This window comes from Curcuma longa, chromosome 3 (assembly GCF_044706935.1).
Source record: "Curcuma longa cultivar G26 ecotype Majalengka, Jawa Barat chromosome 3, ITB_CL_G26_1.1, whole genome shotgun sequence".
NCBI lineage: Eukaryota > Viridiplantae > Streptophyta > Magnoliopsida > Zingiberales > Zingiberaceae > Curcuma > Curcuma longa.
The window spans coordinates 3,920,367-3,934,213 of NC_133863.1; the positions used below are offsets into that span (position 1 = coordinate 3,920,367).

Below are 13,847 nucleotides of genomic sequence, written 5' to 3' on the forward strand. Positions count from 1 at the left end.
CTCATTATTCCATTCCAAAAGGGAAGCATTTTACAGAAAAGATAGAGATTTAAAAGAAATCGTTGGAGATAATATAATTTTCTCATTATTCCATTCCAAGTCTTACAATTTCTTTTCTGATGGTTTTTGTTGATGCTGGAAAATATATAACCACATGATATCCGTTCGTTTGCGGGCTGTAGCATTTGTAGTATTTTCCTGGGGCGCGGCGCCTTAGACGATGGTGAAGAAAGCTCAAGAAGTTGCCAGTGCTCCACTAGTGTCACCTTTGGTAGCAGAGGAATTGGGGGAGCGCTTCTCTTTCCGTTCATCTAAGTTGATGCGCTGCTGACGGCATTCGAGACTGCAAAACGCAATCTCACCCCTGCAAAATGAAGCAAATTAAAGAATACATGTAAGAACTATAAGATGATCAACCATAAAAGAGGAAACTCACAAAATGAAGTAGAATAACTAGATCTGACGATAAACCCTAAAAAGACGATCTTTGAAACAAGAATCGCGGAGTAAACTAAAAAGATGGGATTCTTGAGTGCGGATGTGAAGAGAGGAAGTACCTATAAATGTAAGCATCTCGTCCGGGCCCGAGGCTTCGATTACAGAGTCCGCAGGCCCTCAAGAAGGATTCCGTCCCAGGCAGTCCGGAGAAGTCCACGGCGCCACCTAGTCGCCCGCGGGGCGAGGGCATGGATCCCGCGTACCTGGATGGCGATCTCTGCCCCACCTCCTCCGCACCCCACCGAAGATCAAAGAGTTGGCCTGAAATCGATCCATCCTGAACCACCGGCTGGGGGGCCTCGACGTCGAAAAGGACGCCGGCAGGGAACTCCATCGAGCTAGCTGTCCGCTTCATCGGTGGACTAGAACGCTTCCCGAGCAACATCTCTATCTGTGGAAGTGAGGAAGGTGAGAAGAAGAGGCGGAGAAATGCTCGGACGTCGCCGAGGGAGAAAGTGAGGGACAACAACAGACGGGAAGCACCACGAAGGTTTTAGACACCAATGAAGAGGCCAGAGAAGAGGGCGATGACAAGAAAGGTGAATCGATCTGGACCGTCCAAAATTTTGATATGTCCTCGAAAGTACGTAATTTTTTTCAAAATATTAGGTGGCCTTTTGAAAAAATTCATAGTAATTTTGTTTTGGCAAAAATAAAAAAGCTGTCCTTATTTTTGTTATAATAAAAAAGAACATCTCATTTTCAAAAAATAATTATGCTTAATATAGCTATTATAATGTGAAATAAAATTATTCTACCTTAATCAAAATTACCATACATAAAATACTATGATATAATTTTTTTTAAAACTTAATTAAAATTACTTTAATACTATTATAATAATTACGACCATAATTGCTATAATTTATAATAGTATTAGTTATAATTGTTATAAAGTAAGGTAATTTATCTAAAGTACTTAAGTTATTTTTCAAAAAAAAAATATCGCCAAACAATTACTATCACTAACTCAAAATATATAGTTGGCTCATATCCTTTTATTTTAATATGGTAATAGTACGGGAATTTGTGTTCTCGTTATGTTGGGTATAAATCAGTTTCATGTACAGTGGATGGGATAGAACATATATATATTTTTTAATATTAAGTATATTAGGTTATAAATTATGAGAACCAATGGGTGCGTGGGACCGACAAAGTGGTGGATCCCATTGGAAGCCGACAACTGTCCCGCGTATGATAGGTGCCATGGAAGAAGGTGACGTGGCCTATGATGTTTAGACGTCTCCTAATGATGTTGTGACAAGTGGCGGTGGCATGGATTGGACGGTAGCGAGACAGAGGACAAGGACACGAGAAGGATTCAAGTCTGTCGGCCCAACAACTTAATAAGCATCTGATCCAATAAGTAAGATGCTTTTCTTTTTCTTTTTTTTGCTTTTTCATGGAAAATAAAATAAAGCAGACAAAATAAAAAACTGTTGCAGGACTCAAGAGGAGCCAGGAAATTCTAAGTTTTGGCTTAGATTGATTATGTTAAATTATGTTGGATTTTAGAATTAAAACGTTAGTGTTTTGGTTGAAAATGGTGAGAGTGAACGTGATTAGGTAGAAATTCCCGATAATGCGATTGCAGAAATCCACCTCACATTTAAGAATAATGATGTCAAAATTTTCTCCTCACTATCTTCTCATAACATATCTGACTCTATGAAGAATAACACGTGTTAAAGAACTCTTCAAAAATTATCCTGATGAGCTTTCTAATGTCTAAGCCATCATAGAGCTTCAAAAATTATTTTCTATTATTTTTCTTTCCATTATACTCTTTTAGGACTCCATAATGACTTAAATATTGGAAGAATCTTGTTGAAATAATTTTCGACGAGTCCTTTAATACGTATTATTCTTCACAGAGTTGGACACGCTAGCTATGAAAAGAAAACTTCGACGTCATCACTTTCATCAAAACATTTGATGACCCATAGTATATTAGAACATATGTAATCATGAAAGATATGCATTGCAGTGGTCTTCCGGAACACTTGGCTGAAGGGGCTATACGTGCAAACTCCATGTGAAGAGTCCCTGTCCAACCATAAGATTTGATTCTTTAAATCTTGATCATCCACTAGCGAGTGGTCGAAATTAAACGGATCTAGATCCAGTGACTAAACCAAGCGTCTTCACATAAATTTATATTTATATGAATCTTTTTCCCTTTAACATTCGACTTGCTTCTTGTATGTGTTCTGCCTAAAAGCCAATGAAGCTCTGAACATGTACAACATCATATTCGAATTTTGCTATTTATAGCAAAGGATCCATTTGTTATTTCTATCATCAATGAAAACTTAAAAAGAGATAAACATGAGAGTCTCACTTGTTACTTCTAGAAAAGAGATCACTAGTATCATTCATTTCCAGCAAAACAACTTATAATAGAGAAAATATTATGTTCTCAATATGCTACTCTTAAACTTAACAGTCTTCAACACGAAATTTAGCAAACAAAAGGTAATTTGTCTGCTACTTTTCACCATTTCTTATATTAGTGTTTATGAGCTAATTTGCCATTCCTAGACCCTAAATGGACAACGTTTGTGTTCCTAATTGGAGACTCAGAAATGCTAGTCGACATCGCCAACACTATCCTCACAAGCAATGAACCACCTCATCGTCAAGTCCCATTGTAGAACTCGTAAACATCATCGACCTTAGTTAGTTAGGCTGATCACACAAGGCAGGTAGGTTGGGTGGTCTGAAAGAGCCAAATTGATCAAACGAGTTCATCCACCAATAAATAATCCCTTCAGTTTTCAATCCTGAATCAGGTTAAGAGGTCCTTCAACTTGTAATTGATTGATAATATTTTGCTGTGACTATAATTTTTGGGTTAACTAAACAACAGAAAATATACAACATTTTCCCGAAAGTTACTAATGAATTCAGAATCCTTGTTTCTCAAAGGTTCGCCCTAACTTGCAGATTGATGTTAGAGAATATAATCATAAAGGTTTTTCAGTATCCTATTTGGGCATGAACTGCATTGAGAATTTGCAGACAAGCTTTGAATAAACATTTTGTTGAACTCAAGGCCTAAAAGTCAACAAGGAACATATATTCCGACATTTATATCATTTTCAAAGTCAGCATAGATTATATCAACTTGAAAAATCAAAATCTGATTATCGTACACATCAGTCTAGATCTTCCTTTGGGTGTGATGTAGAACATTAGATGCATTAAATTTGACTGTGCCACGGGTAAGCAAATCCATCAGTTGGATAACTGTTATCCATCAGTTGGATAACTGTTAATAAAACTGAACCATTTGCAGGTCCACAAGAATTGTCAGATATAATGCATCCTGGTTCTCTGTCATCACATGTATGGTTAAGTTTTTGCCAAGGCTCCTTTGTGTTAATTTACGTTAATATTTTCTTCTTGTGTGTGTGTGTGTGTGTGTGTGTGTGTTATATAAGAATAACCCTACATCCCACTATATCAGTCTAATAGAAAATAATATGAAAGAAAATGATTATTGGTTACTTTGGTCAACTCTAAAGAGTAGCAATCCAGAGCTTAGCACTGAGGTTATTTTTAGTGAAGTCACAGTTAACTGCAAGAATGCAACAGCTGACACATTTCAGCTGTAGCTACAGCAAGAAGTAGCCATGCTATAGCTATCAATTAAATCCTCTTAAATACTTACTATACAATCACATGTTCAGCATAAATGACCTTATCAATTTTCATGCCAGTTCCTATTCCTTAACAGAAGCACAACAACGTTCATGACTAGATGAAACGGTTAATACCACTCAAATACATAGAACAGCGAACTCATGACCAGATTGCATCACATGCTTATGTTAAATGAACTAATTTATTTTTGAAGCACTTCCTATTTTTTCAAAGTTATAAAAGATCTCATAGCTTCATGCCAGAAGCATATAAGAGATTTAACATGAGCAAATGACTAAAATATAGAACAAACAATTCCATGAACAGACGAGTCCATGACCATATTGCGACCCTGCCAATATTCTCTATCAATCCACTTAGAGAGGGAATTAAGTCTGTTCTAGGACTACTGTCTTTAAGTCTAGAAGCTTAATTTGGTTGCTGTGCCAAACTTGCTTGTTTTGAAGGGGATGCATGTATGGATGAGGCATAAGGCATGCAATGGAAGAAAACTGTGTGTCATCAAAGGGGCCAAACTGAGGCTTTATTTATTTGAGATTATGGGATGCAGTGGACAACCTCTTTACATGCAGGAAATAGCATGGATTGAGGTAGGCATGTTACTTGGCCAGTTGTCTACAAAAGGGATGCAACATGTGCTTCAGCAGTCTGTGCCCTTTTCTTGTGCTCCTCAGACCTCAGATTATTTTACTTGACTTTCTGGATGTTTGTCTCTTTTCTCTTTTAGCTTTTCCTTCGTTACCTCTTCATTTGCTGTGCGTTATTTCGTTTGAGGATATGAATGCATCCTTGTCTTTAAACCTTTAAAGGTTCTAATAGGAAATGGCAATATCATGTGGCTGAGGTTAATGTCACTAAAAATATTAGTTCCCCTACCTGGAGCTGTCTCATATTTCTTTTTATAGAGAATTAGAAGAAGCCATACAGGGTTTTTGTCGAGCCTACTCATACGCTATCTAATCTAATTTCTTAGATTAGGCGATGTTTGTGCCTAGTGCCTAGGGTAATTCAGGTCTCCCAAATTTCACTGGTATTCTAATTTCTGAATTTCTGTGTGAATCAAGATTGAGGAAAGGAAGTTTTCGAATCATTGACTTGGGTCCATTGTCGAATCCTATTTCATAGGTGGTGGGGCAGCGAGGACTGAACCTTCACCGATAGATGCTTCCACTCCACTAGTGGTCCTTAAGAATCATGTTAGTGGACTTGATAGGGCAAATAATATTGCCATATTGCCAAGCAAAAAAAAAGAGAAGGCTCATCTCATCAGTCTTGACACTTGCCTCAGATGGCTCTTGAAGGTAATACGTAGCGTTTGTTTCCTTTGGAAACTTTGAAACAAGGATGCCAATGCCTTGTCCCCTATCTCTAAGAACCTGAGATTGTAAGAGTTGAGACACTTCTTAATAAGCACATATCAATGCAGTATCATATTTGTATCTGGTTTTAGTTATAATAAGACCTACCTTGAATGCATCTTCATCAGTGCGATCATCTCCGATATAGATTGGCATTACATCCTTGCAGTTAGCAAATCCTGTGAAGGCGAGAAATTATTTGACTAAGCATCTCAAATCAGAAGGGGATGACAGATTAAAAATTGATGGTTTTGCAAAAATGTTCTGCTAGCCAGCCAAACTGCCGGAAATAATGTGATGTAACATATATTGGACTGTTGCCCAGCTTACCAAGTGACTCTAATAGGAACTCCAGTGCCTTCCCCTTATCCCACTTGATAGTTGGACGAATCTCCAACACCTAAATATCCAGCCAACACATAGAACGGGTCACAATCAAGCTCTAATCAAACAGCAAGATGTTTTTAGTCAAAAGAAATCAAAGCAAGGTTTCACCTTTCTTCCTTGAGTAAGCCTCAATCTGGGGTACTCCTTCAACACAGATCTCACTTGCTCGATCAATGATCCCCAATTCTGCATGAATTGGCATGGAATAAATTGAGCTTTGTTATCTTTGCAACATTGCTATCCGTTTCTGGCATAAATAAGGAAGTTGGTGGCCGATGTGAAGTGATAATGAACCTTTTCATCCACGCATCTGAAGTGCACAGATGCACAAAATTTGTTATTCTCCACTTTGACGCCAGGAGTGGACTTGGTGCTGTCCAACAATGTTTTGTAGACCTGAAGAAAATAAAAAGGAGGAAATGAGAGGAAATTAGAAACTAAAGAGGCTTTAGGATTGAGTAAGAAGAGGAGAAGGAGATGAACTAATTAAGAAGAGGAACCAACCGTATCGATCATGGGCAGAAACTCGCTCGCTGGTTGAAAAAGAACTTTGGCAGCCTGAACCACACAAATTGAGAGATCAAGATAAGCATCCAAAAGGTGCAAAGTAAGCAAGAAAAGGATCTGGAAGTTTGATTCTGATCGACTTTTTCTTTTTTTTTCTTTTTTTTTTCTTTTGGAGAAGTGGAGAGAGGAGAGCATACTCTGGCCTTGGCCTGCCGGGACTTTTCTGGGCCTTTGATGTCCAAGCCGTGGCTGCCAGCATAGTATAACTCGGCCAACTTCACGAAATCAACAACCTGTTCACCAACAGAATCACCGAGTTAAAGAAGAAACCGGAGATGCAAGTCGTGGCGTCTTCTTGAAATCGAAATGTACCTTGTCGAGGCATCGCCCGCTCACGATCGTGGTGGGGAAGTCTCTCGCCACTTCCCTCACTGCCTTCCTCATCTGGCGTCCCAAGCGACAAATAAAGGATAAAAAATCTCATTTTGAAGCAGGGAACAAAGCGTAAGTGGGAAGGGAAAGGCAAGGTAGAGCGAAACGATTCACCGCATTACTCATGAAGGCCGAGTCGGGGTCGTCGACGATGGGGGAAAGGGTTCCGTCGTAGTCCAGAAACATCACGATCTGTTTCCCCTTGGAGGCTTTCACAATTTGATCGAACTGGCTCAAAGCCGACGGATGCCGCATCTGCTGGGGAAGAAAAAGGGGACGGGGAAAAAAAATTTTGAAACCCCAAAGGCACGTACTTTGGAAGAGCGGATTAGCAGACGGCCAGAAAAGGTCGGAGAGGCACTCACCGTCCAACCTGACTTCACTTTGAAGACGGAATCGACGACAGGGCCGGAAGCGGCCAAGGCGGTGGCGGCCTTGGGGTGGGTGGGCGAGGAGGCCTTCATGGACTCCAACCAAGAGCTAGTCCTGCCGTCTACGACATCGAACTGGGAAAGGTACTTATTGGGGAGCGATATGGGCGGAGGATAAGGGACTATAGGCAAAGATCCCGCCGCCGGCATTGTGACGGCGGCGACGGCCTCCGCCGGCACAACATTCTGCTTCGTCATGGGTGCAAATCGGAGAAAGGAAAAGGAACAATTTACGACGACTGTGGGTGGCTGATACGAAAGAGTGGATTTTGAGGACCGCTGGCGCCGGAGAAAGCGGGCAGTGAAGGTGGCGTGGGGAAGGCGGATTTTATAGGTCGGAAGAGACGGAGTTGTGGGCTCATCGTCGATTCCACTCGTGCAGTCTCATGAGTCTCAGCGACACGTGTATCCACTACGCTGTTCTACAAAAAAAAATGTTACATTTTTGCTGAAGGGGAAAAAACAAAAAATTTAGCTCATCAACGCGTTCAAATATCAAAAAAAAATTTACTTTTTAAACATAATTAAATTAATTACGACCAAACAGAATTATAAATATAGATACGAATTTAAATATCAACAAAATTGAGATAATGCCCTCCTGTATCGTAATTAATTACAATTTTTATTTTTTCATAGATGATCATAAAATCGATTGTATAAAATCATTAGAATGACGGATTTCACTTTTTATATAAATGGTTCAAATATCAATTAAGATAGTTATAATAGCTTGATTACTAGTAAAGAGTTATTTATATTTTTAAATTTATGATATAGACAAATAAAAAAAATCATCCGCCTAGGACAAAATTTAGATAAAGCCCAACAGAATGTCCCTTCCCTTTTCTCCTGACGCTGACTCGCTTTATAAGAAGCTTCTTGTATTGGAAGAAATCTACATTCCATTAATATCTATCGCGTAAGGCATGCAAGAGATATAATTATTAACTCAGCGATGACTCATCGACGAGTTTAAGACGTCATGCAATTAAAATGATATATCATAGATATTTTAACGTACGTCGGGCAGTGGTTTAGTGCCCGAAGGAGGGCATTTCAAACGGTTTAACCCTATTCATTAAATGATTAATCAGCTAATTAAATGGGGTCAAATTTTTAGTTTTAATAGAATTAATTTATAAACGATCAAGTTAATTAAATTCTTTTAAATTATATTATCATATGAATTTAACTTATTTAGTCAAAATTAATATCTTTTCAATCATCATACTCATCTGCCCGACTAATAATGAACCGTAATTTGTGTGTAATAAGTGGACTATCGAGTGGAAAATGTGCATTTAATAAGTGAAATGTAATAAAATAATTTGTTTTTTTATAATTTCATGTTAAATGTTGAGTGAATTGTGTTGATTAGATTAATCATGTCGATCAAACACACCAATAAAGGAGAAAAATTATGCTCATTAAATACATCCGCCTTGCATAATATGTGTCGTCATTAAAAATTTCACTCTCTCTATATGCTATAATATATCATCCTATTTAATTTATTATTATTATTATTAAAGCTATTTAATTTAATAGGTGGTATGTTTAATCCGTTTATATATAGGCTATAAATTGGATCAAATATATTAAATTAGTTAAATTGAAATTAAATGGATCGTGACACTATGAGATATGATTCACTAATGACCTCACATTAAAGATTAACAGCCTTAGATATAAGAGGATGGTGACATCATGTCTCTTTCATCACCACTGTGGCTCTTATTTTTCACGTGATCTTTGCAATTCTTTCTTAATCTCTAACCCCAACTTTACGTTTAATCAAGTGATTTATCTAGAGAAAAGACCATTAATTAATAGTCAGGCCAACTTTTTAAGGGGCGCATGTTGGAAGTTTATTTTGAGAATAGTTGCTAGCTCCCATGGCTTTCATTGACACTTGTCGACGTCTCATTAAATTGCTGTTTATTTTGCTTAATCTTTTTTTTTTTCTAAAACACTAATTGTCCTCTGTGTTTGTTTATATTTTAATCGATTTTATCATCCACTAACTACATATATATTAATGTAAGAGTGACAGAAAATTGAGAGAGTTTAAATTCATATGAGAACTTTTTTCATGGAGTTTAATAACTTTTATTATTTCTGTCCTGAATAAAAATAGTTTTATGTTCAATATGTTTATAAGGACACTTTGTGCATTAATTGTGATCAGAAATTAATGAAAAGCCCTAAACTAGGTGTCACGATAGGGCTTCAAATTAGAATTTATAGATTTTATCGAAAACCCACGATGAATTCAAATAAATGAAGTATAGGGGCCTCGAGTCGTGTTTTTCCAAGGACTAGTAGAAAATCATTTAATTGAGCTTATCGTGTCGTGTTTTTGGGGTTTTCAATATAAAATGGGGGTTTTGGTGTTTTGAAATGAAATGAAAATTAAAATGCAATAAATAAATGAAATGCTAAAAATAAAACCCTAAAGTAAACTAACCTATCTTCAATTTATGCATACAATCAAAACAATCTAATATTGCAAAATCCTAATTCAACGAGCAAAATCTAAACTAACTAGAATCTTAATAATGAACCTAATCGTGAAACAATGCAATTCAATTTCCTAACTTGTAAAAATCCAAACCCCTATCATTATTTCACTAAATCCTAAGAATGAAAAATCCTAAGGGAAACTCAACCTAAACTAATACAGTAAATGCTAATAAAACTAGCTAAGGATCGAAACAGTGCAAGAAATGGAACCACTAGATTGCAAGGAGTGGCACAAACAAAGTTAACAGTGAACTCTGATTAACTGATGGTTAGAATTCAACTAGAAATTAACGGTCTCGGCTAAACAGATTAACAAAATTCAAAAACAAAACAAAATCAGCAAATCAGAAACGCAGTAATCGGCTGAAGCGCCGAACGAGAAACCCTCTTCGTTGCGTAGACGCCAAATGACGCCCAACAGTGGCGGAAAATCAGCTGGCACTGTTCATCGGGCGGAGAGAAGACGGTAAGCCACTGTTCATTAAAGTTTTGCTTTTATACTGCTGATTAATCAAAAGATCTCAGCCGTTGATTTTGAATCCAACGGTGCAGGACTTGATCTGGGGCTTTAGGGCAGTCTTAGGGTTTCCAAAAAATTCGAAATTTTGATCAGGCTCGATCTGAGTCATGTCCTCCATGTTGGCTTGATCGATTTGACAATTTTGACTTGATTTGACCGCGGTTGAGCTCGAGTTGGGTCCGATTTAGCCCTAAAATCAATTAAAATCAAATTAATGCCAAAAATTCACCATTAAATCACAAAAATTATAATCAAACCTCAGATTATGCAATATAGGACAATTAAGATCAAATCGATTCATTTTATAATTTATTTTCATGTAAAAGCCCAAAATTGAATCGATTAAAAATCAATAAAACCCTAAGCTCATCAAATTCCCCCACACTTACCCTTGAGCGTCCCGCTCAAGTCAACAAAATAAACTAGGATTGTACCCCCCTAGATCATCCTCAATCATGATTAGAAACAATTAAAAGAAAATTATCTAAGCTTGTAAAGTCTCAAAAACTTAAATCCATGGATTAGACTTGTATTTGGTTAACCGCATAGTAAGTTTCACCCTTCTTGACTAATTGAGAAAAATGCATCACACTGAATCTCACGAGGTTGTTTTCAATAGATAAATCAGTGGCTCTCACCCTAATTCTAATTCATGATCAAAAAGGAGAGTGGAGCTCACTCAAGCACTTAGGTTTCATGCATTTCCATAGGCTTGCTTGTTTTCTACTCTCCACTACCATTCATGATTTGGAATCCACATATACTAGGCTTATTGAAAATGTAAAGAGATCATGAACTGAAACAAATGAAATAGGAATTTAGAAATGAAAATTCAAGCAAAAGAAATTTCAAGAAAAATGAGTGAAGTGGTAGACATGAGTATAGTTAAATGCAAATCAATGACCCTTGCCCTTTTTCTGATTTCTTTCTCTTGTATCCCATTTGTTTAAGTGTGTTCTTCGAATCCATGAAGAAATTCTGATCTAAATTTTTGAAGTTCTCCTCCTTGATACAAAGTTCACTTCCTCTTTTCCTTTTCCTTCAAAACTCACCAAATTGTGCCATTTTGCGTTTCCCTTTCGAATCAAGCTCAAACCTTTCACATTTAGGTTTTACAAGAGCTAACAAATGACATCCAATCATCAGAAACCAAAATTCTCTTGAGGTTCCATTTCTTGATACAAACTCCTCTTTTCTTCTTCTTCTTTTCTTTTCATCACCCAAACGTGCCATTTTGCATTCCTTCTTCGAATCAAGCCCCATTCTTTCACATTTAGGTTTCAAAAGACATAAGAAATAGCATCCAATCCTCAGGAGTCAAAATTCACCTCACATGAAACCACAATTTCAATGTATCAATGCATGCTTAATTCTGAAAATTATTGAAATTGCATTTGAAATTTGGCTTGTTCTCCCTTGTTTCTTGCTCTTTTGCTTCCATTCTTTTTGCATCATGAAGCTTGATTGATGAGGCTAATATCCATGCAAAATTTTCGTGAAATCCAGATTCGGATTAATAGCAGCAAATTAGGGAACATGGCTGAAAAAATGGAGCTGAAAAACTGATTTTCTCAAAACGAAAACTTGCTTTTCTATCTTGTTTCTTGCTCTTTTGCCTCCATTCTTTTTGCACAATGAAGCTTGATTGATGAGGCTAATAGCCATGCAAATTTCCATGAAATTCGAATTCGGATCAGTGCCGTAAAAATTGTCAAAACACTGCTGAAAAATTGAAACTGCAATTTCTGATGGCAGAAAAAATTTTTCTGAAAACTGTTTTTTTTTTCCAATCTGTTTTGATTTGATTTTTCTGATTGCTGCCATCAACAATTTGAAAACTTGACATCTGAATTTGTTGTTTAGAGAGTGACTAAACTGAAGTAGGTTTTTCTTGGATTCATCAGATGATCACATTCTTGATACAAACTCTTGTTTTTTTTTTCTTTTTTTTTTCTGTTTTCTTTGTTTCTTTTTTTTTTTTTTTTCTTTGCAGCAGCCTCTTGAAGCTTGGCAATCTGAGTTTGTCATTTAGGAAGTGACTGCATTGAGGTAGGTTTCCATGGGGTTCCTCATCCGATCAATTTCTTGAAACCCCACTTGATACAAAGTTCTCATCTCTTGATTCTTCCTTTTCTTTTGAATTTTTTTTTTTCTGTTTTCTTCTTCTTTTTTTTCTGTTTTTCTTGGCCATTTCGAATCTGAGTTTGTAGCCATGATTATCACACATCCATCCCACTTCTTTGACTGAGTTCAAATTGGTTTGTTGAAAGGAAATCCAAGTAAAACAACTTCAAATAACTTCCATGATCAAAGAATTTGTTTTCTTTTCTTCTTTGTTTTTCTTTGTTTCGTTTGATTTCCTTTTGAATCATTTGCTTTCTCAACTTCACTCAATGCATTTCTAAAAATATGATCAATCAATTTTCTTTGAAACCGATCCATAAAAAGCTTCCAAGATCAAAATTGACACAAACCATCCCCTTTTGGCACACTTCTCACTTCTTTTCTTCAAAAAAAAAAACTTTTTTTTTTTTCTTCTTCAAAATTTCAAACCTCCTCCCCCACACTTAAATCATTGACCGTCTCGGGCAAAGGAACATCAATAACATTTAAAATACCCATGTCCAAGAAAGCATGAAAAGTAAATCGAAAATGGGGAAGAAAAATTTCAAATGCAGAAATGGCTAAACATGGATAAAGCATAAAGGTGGATGGTTTATGGGGGGGAAAATTTTTAAACCTAAATAAATGTGGACCCATCATAGATATTGTAGCCTTGAAAGAAAACAAGCAAGTTCTAGTGTGGCAATCACCTAGGTGCATCACACAAAATGGCTAACCTCACTAGGTATAAAAATTCGCATTTTCTCAAGTTCATCAATCTAGGTTCCATTACTAAGGGTCATGCAAGCATTCAAAAGTGTTCATCCATGGATTTAAATCCTAGAATAATCAATCAAATGTAATTTTCTTTCAAGAGCTTCTAACATGATATAAAGAAATCCTAGGGGGTACACTTTCAAGGTTCTTATTCCCTACCCTAAACCATGCATGCAAAATCCAAAATGCTCATGAAAATGAATTTTATTACTGATTTAAACTGAAAATGCAAAGTAAAAGCAACATATGGTATTAACAATGAAAAAGAAGTGAAAGTTGGAACAAACTCCCCTTCGATCCTGGCGGTTGTAGAAGGTTTAGCAATAAGATCCACGCCGGTAATGGAATGGATCGGGGTGAGGTAAGCATCTTCATAATATGGTCATGAATGTCCTGATTTGCTTTCTTCAGTAAAATTTGGAGGTTCACCTCCTTGAATGATGTCTCAGGTGGTCGAAGGTGATTCAGATGGAGCATCCACTTGGGAAGCTCGATTGTTGCTTGAATTGTTGTTGCCTTTTTCAGCATTAATGGAGACTCTATCAACCGTGGAAGTGTGCAATCTGATGTTTCAAATAAATCTGCAAGGCCAAAAATAGAACCAATCTTCCACACGCATGTGGAGTAAGAAAGAGCAGA

The 13,847-nt window shown here is 36.9% G+C and overlaps 2 protein-coding genes across 2 annotated transcripts; both read right to left on the reverse strand.

Annotated features, from left to right (window-relative positions):
* Window positions 1-952, reverse strand: LOC141825729 (FCS-Like Zinc finger 7-like). Its single transcript, XM_074713115.1, has 2 exons — window positions 558-952; window positions 1-364 (listed from the first exon to the last, which is right to left on the reverse strand). Exons 1-2 carry the CDS (start codon window positions 881-883, stop codon window positions 235-237), a joined length of 456 nt encoding a protein of 151 aa, XP_074569216.1. The 5' UTR covers window positions 884-952; the 3' UTR covers window positions 1-234.
* Window positions 953-4,022: 3,070 nt separating this feature from the next.
* Window positions 4,023-7,480, reverse strand: LOC141823067 (putative trehalose-phosphate phosphatase 6). The gene is made up of 11 exons (XM_074710337.1): window positions 7,217-7,480; window positions 6,966-7,106; window positions 6,792-6,863; window positions 6,629-6,712; window positions 6,417-6,470; window positions 6,207-6,308; window positions 6,021-6,098; window positions 5,856-5,925; window positions 5,634-5,704; window positions 5,451-5,543; window positions 4,023-4,118 (listed from the first exon to the last, which is right to left on the reverse strand). Exons 1-11 carry the CDS (start codon window positions 7,478-7,480, stop codon window positions 4,023-4,025), a joined length of 1,125 nt encoding a protein of 374 aa, XP_074566438.1.
* Window positions 7,481-13,847: the final 6,367 nt, after the last annotated feature.

Excerpts from the sequence above, each read along its gene's own strand:
- LOC141823067 (XM_074710337.1), bottom strand. The coding sequence starts at position 7,480 with ATGACGAAGCAGAATGTTGTGCCGGCGGAGGCCGTCGCCGCCGTCACA. Across the intron at positions 6,099-6,206 it reads TCAGATGCGTGGATGAAAAG|AATTGGGGATCATTGATCGA; the intron begins GTTCATTATCAC and ends CAATTCATGCAG. Across the intron at positions 5,544-5,633 it reads CTGATGAAGATGCATTCAAG|GTTCTTAGAGATAGGGGACA; the intron begins GTAGGTCTTATT and ends TTACAATCTCAG.
- LOC141825729 (XM_074713115.1), bottom strand. The coding sequence starts at position 883 with ATGTTGCTCGGGAAGCGTTCTAGTCCACCGATGAAGCGGACAGCTAGC. Across the intron at positions 365-557 it reads CGAGATGCTTACATTTATAG|GGGTGAGATTGCGTTTTGCA; the intron begins GTACTTCCTCTC and ends TTCATTTTGCAG.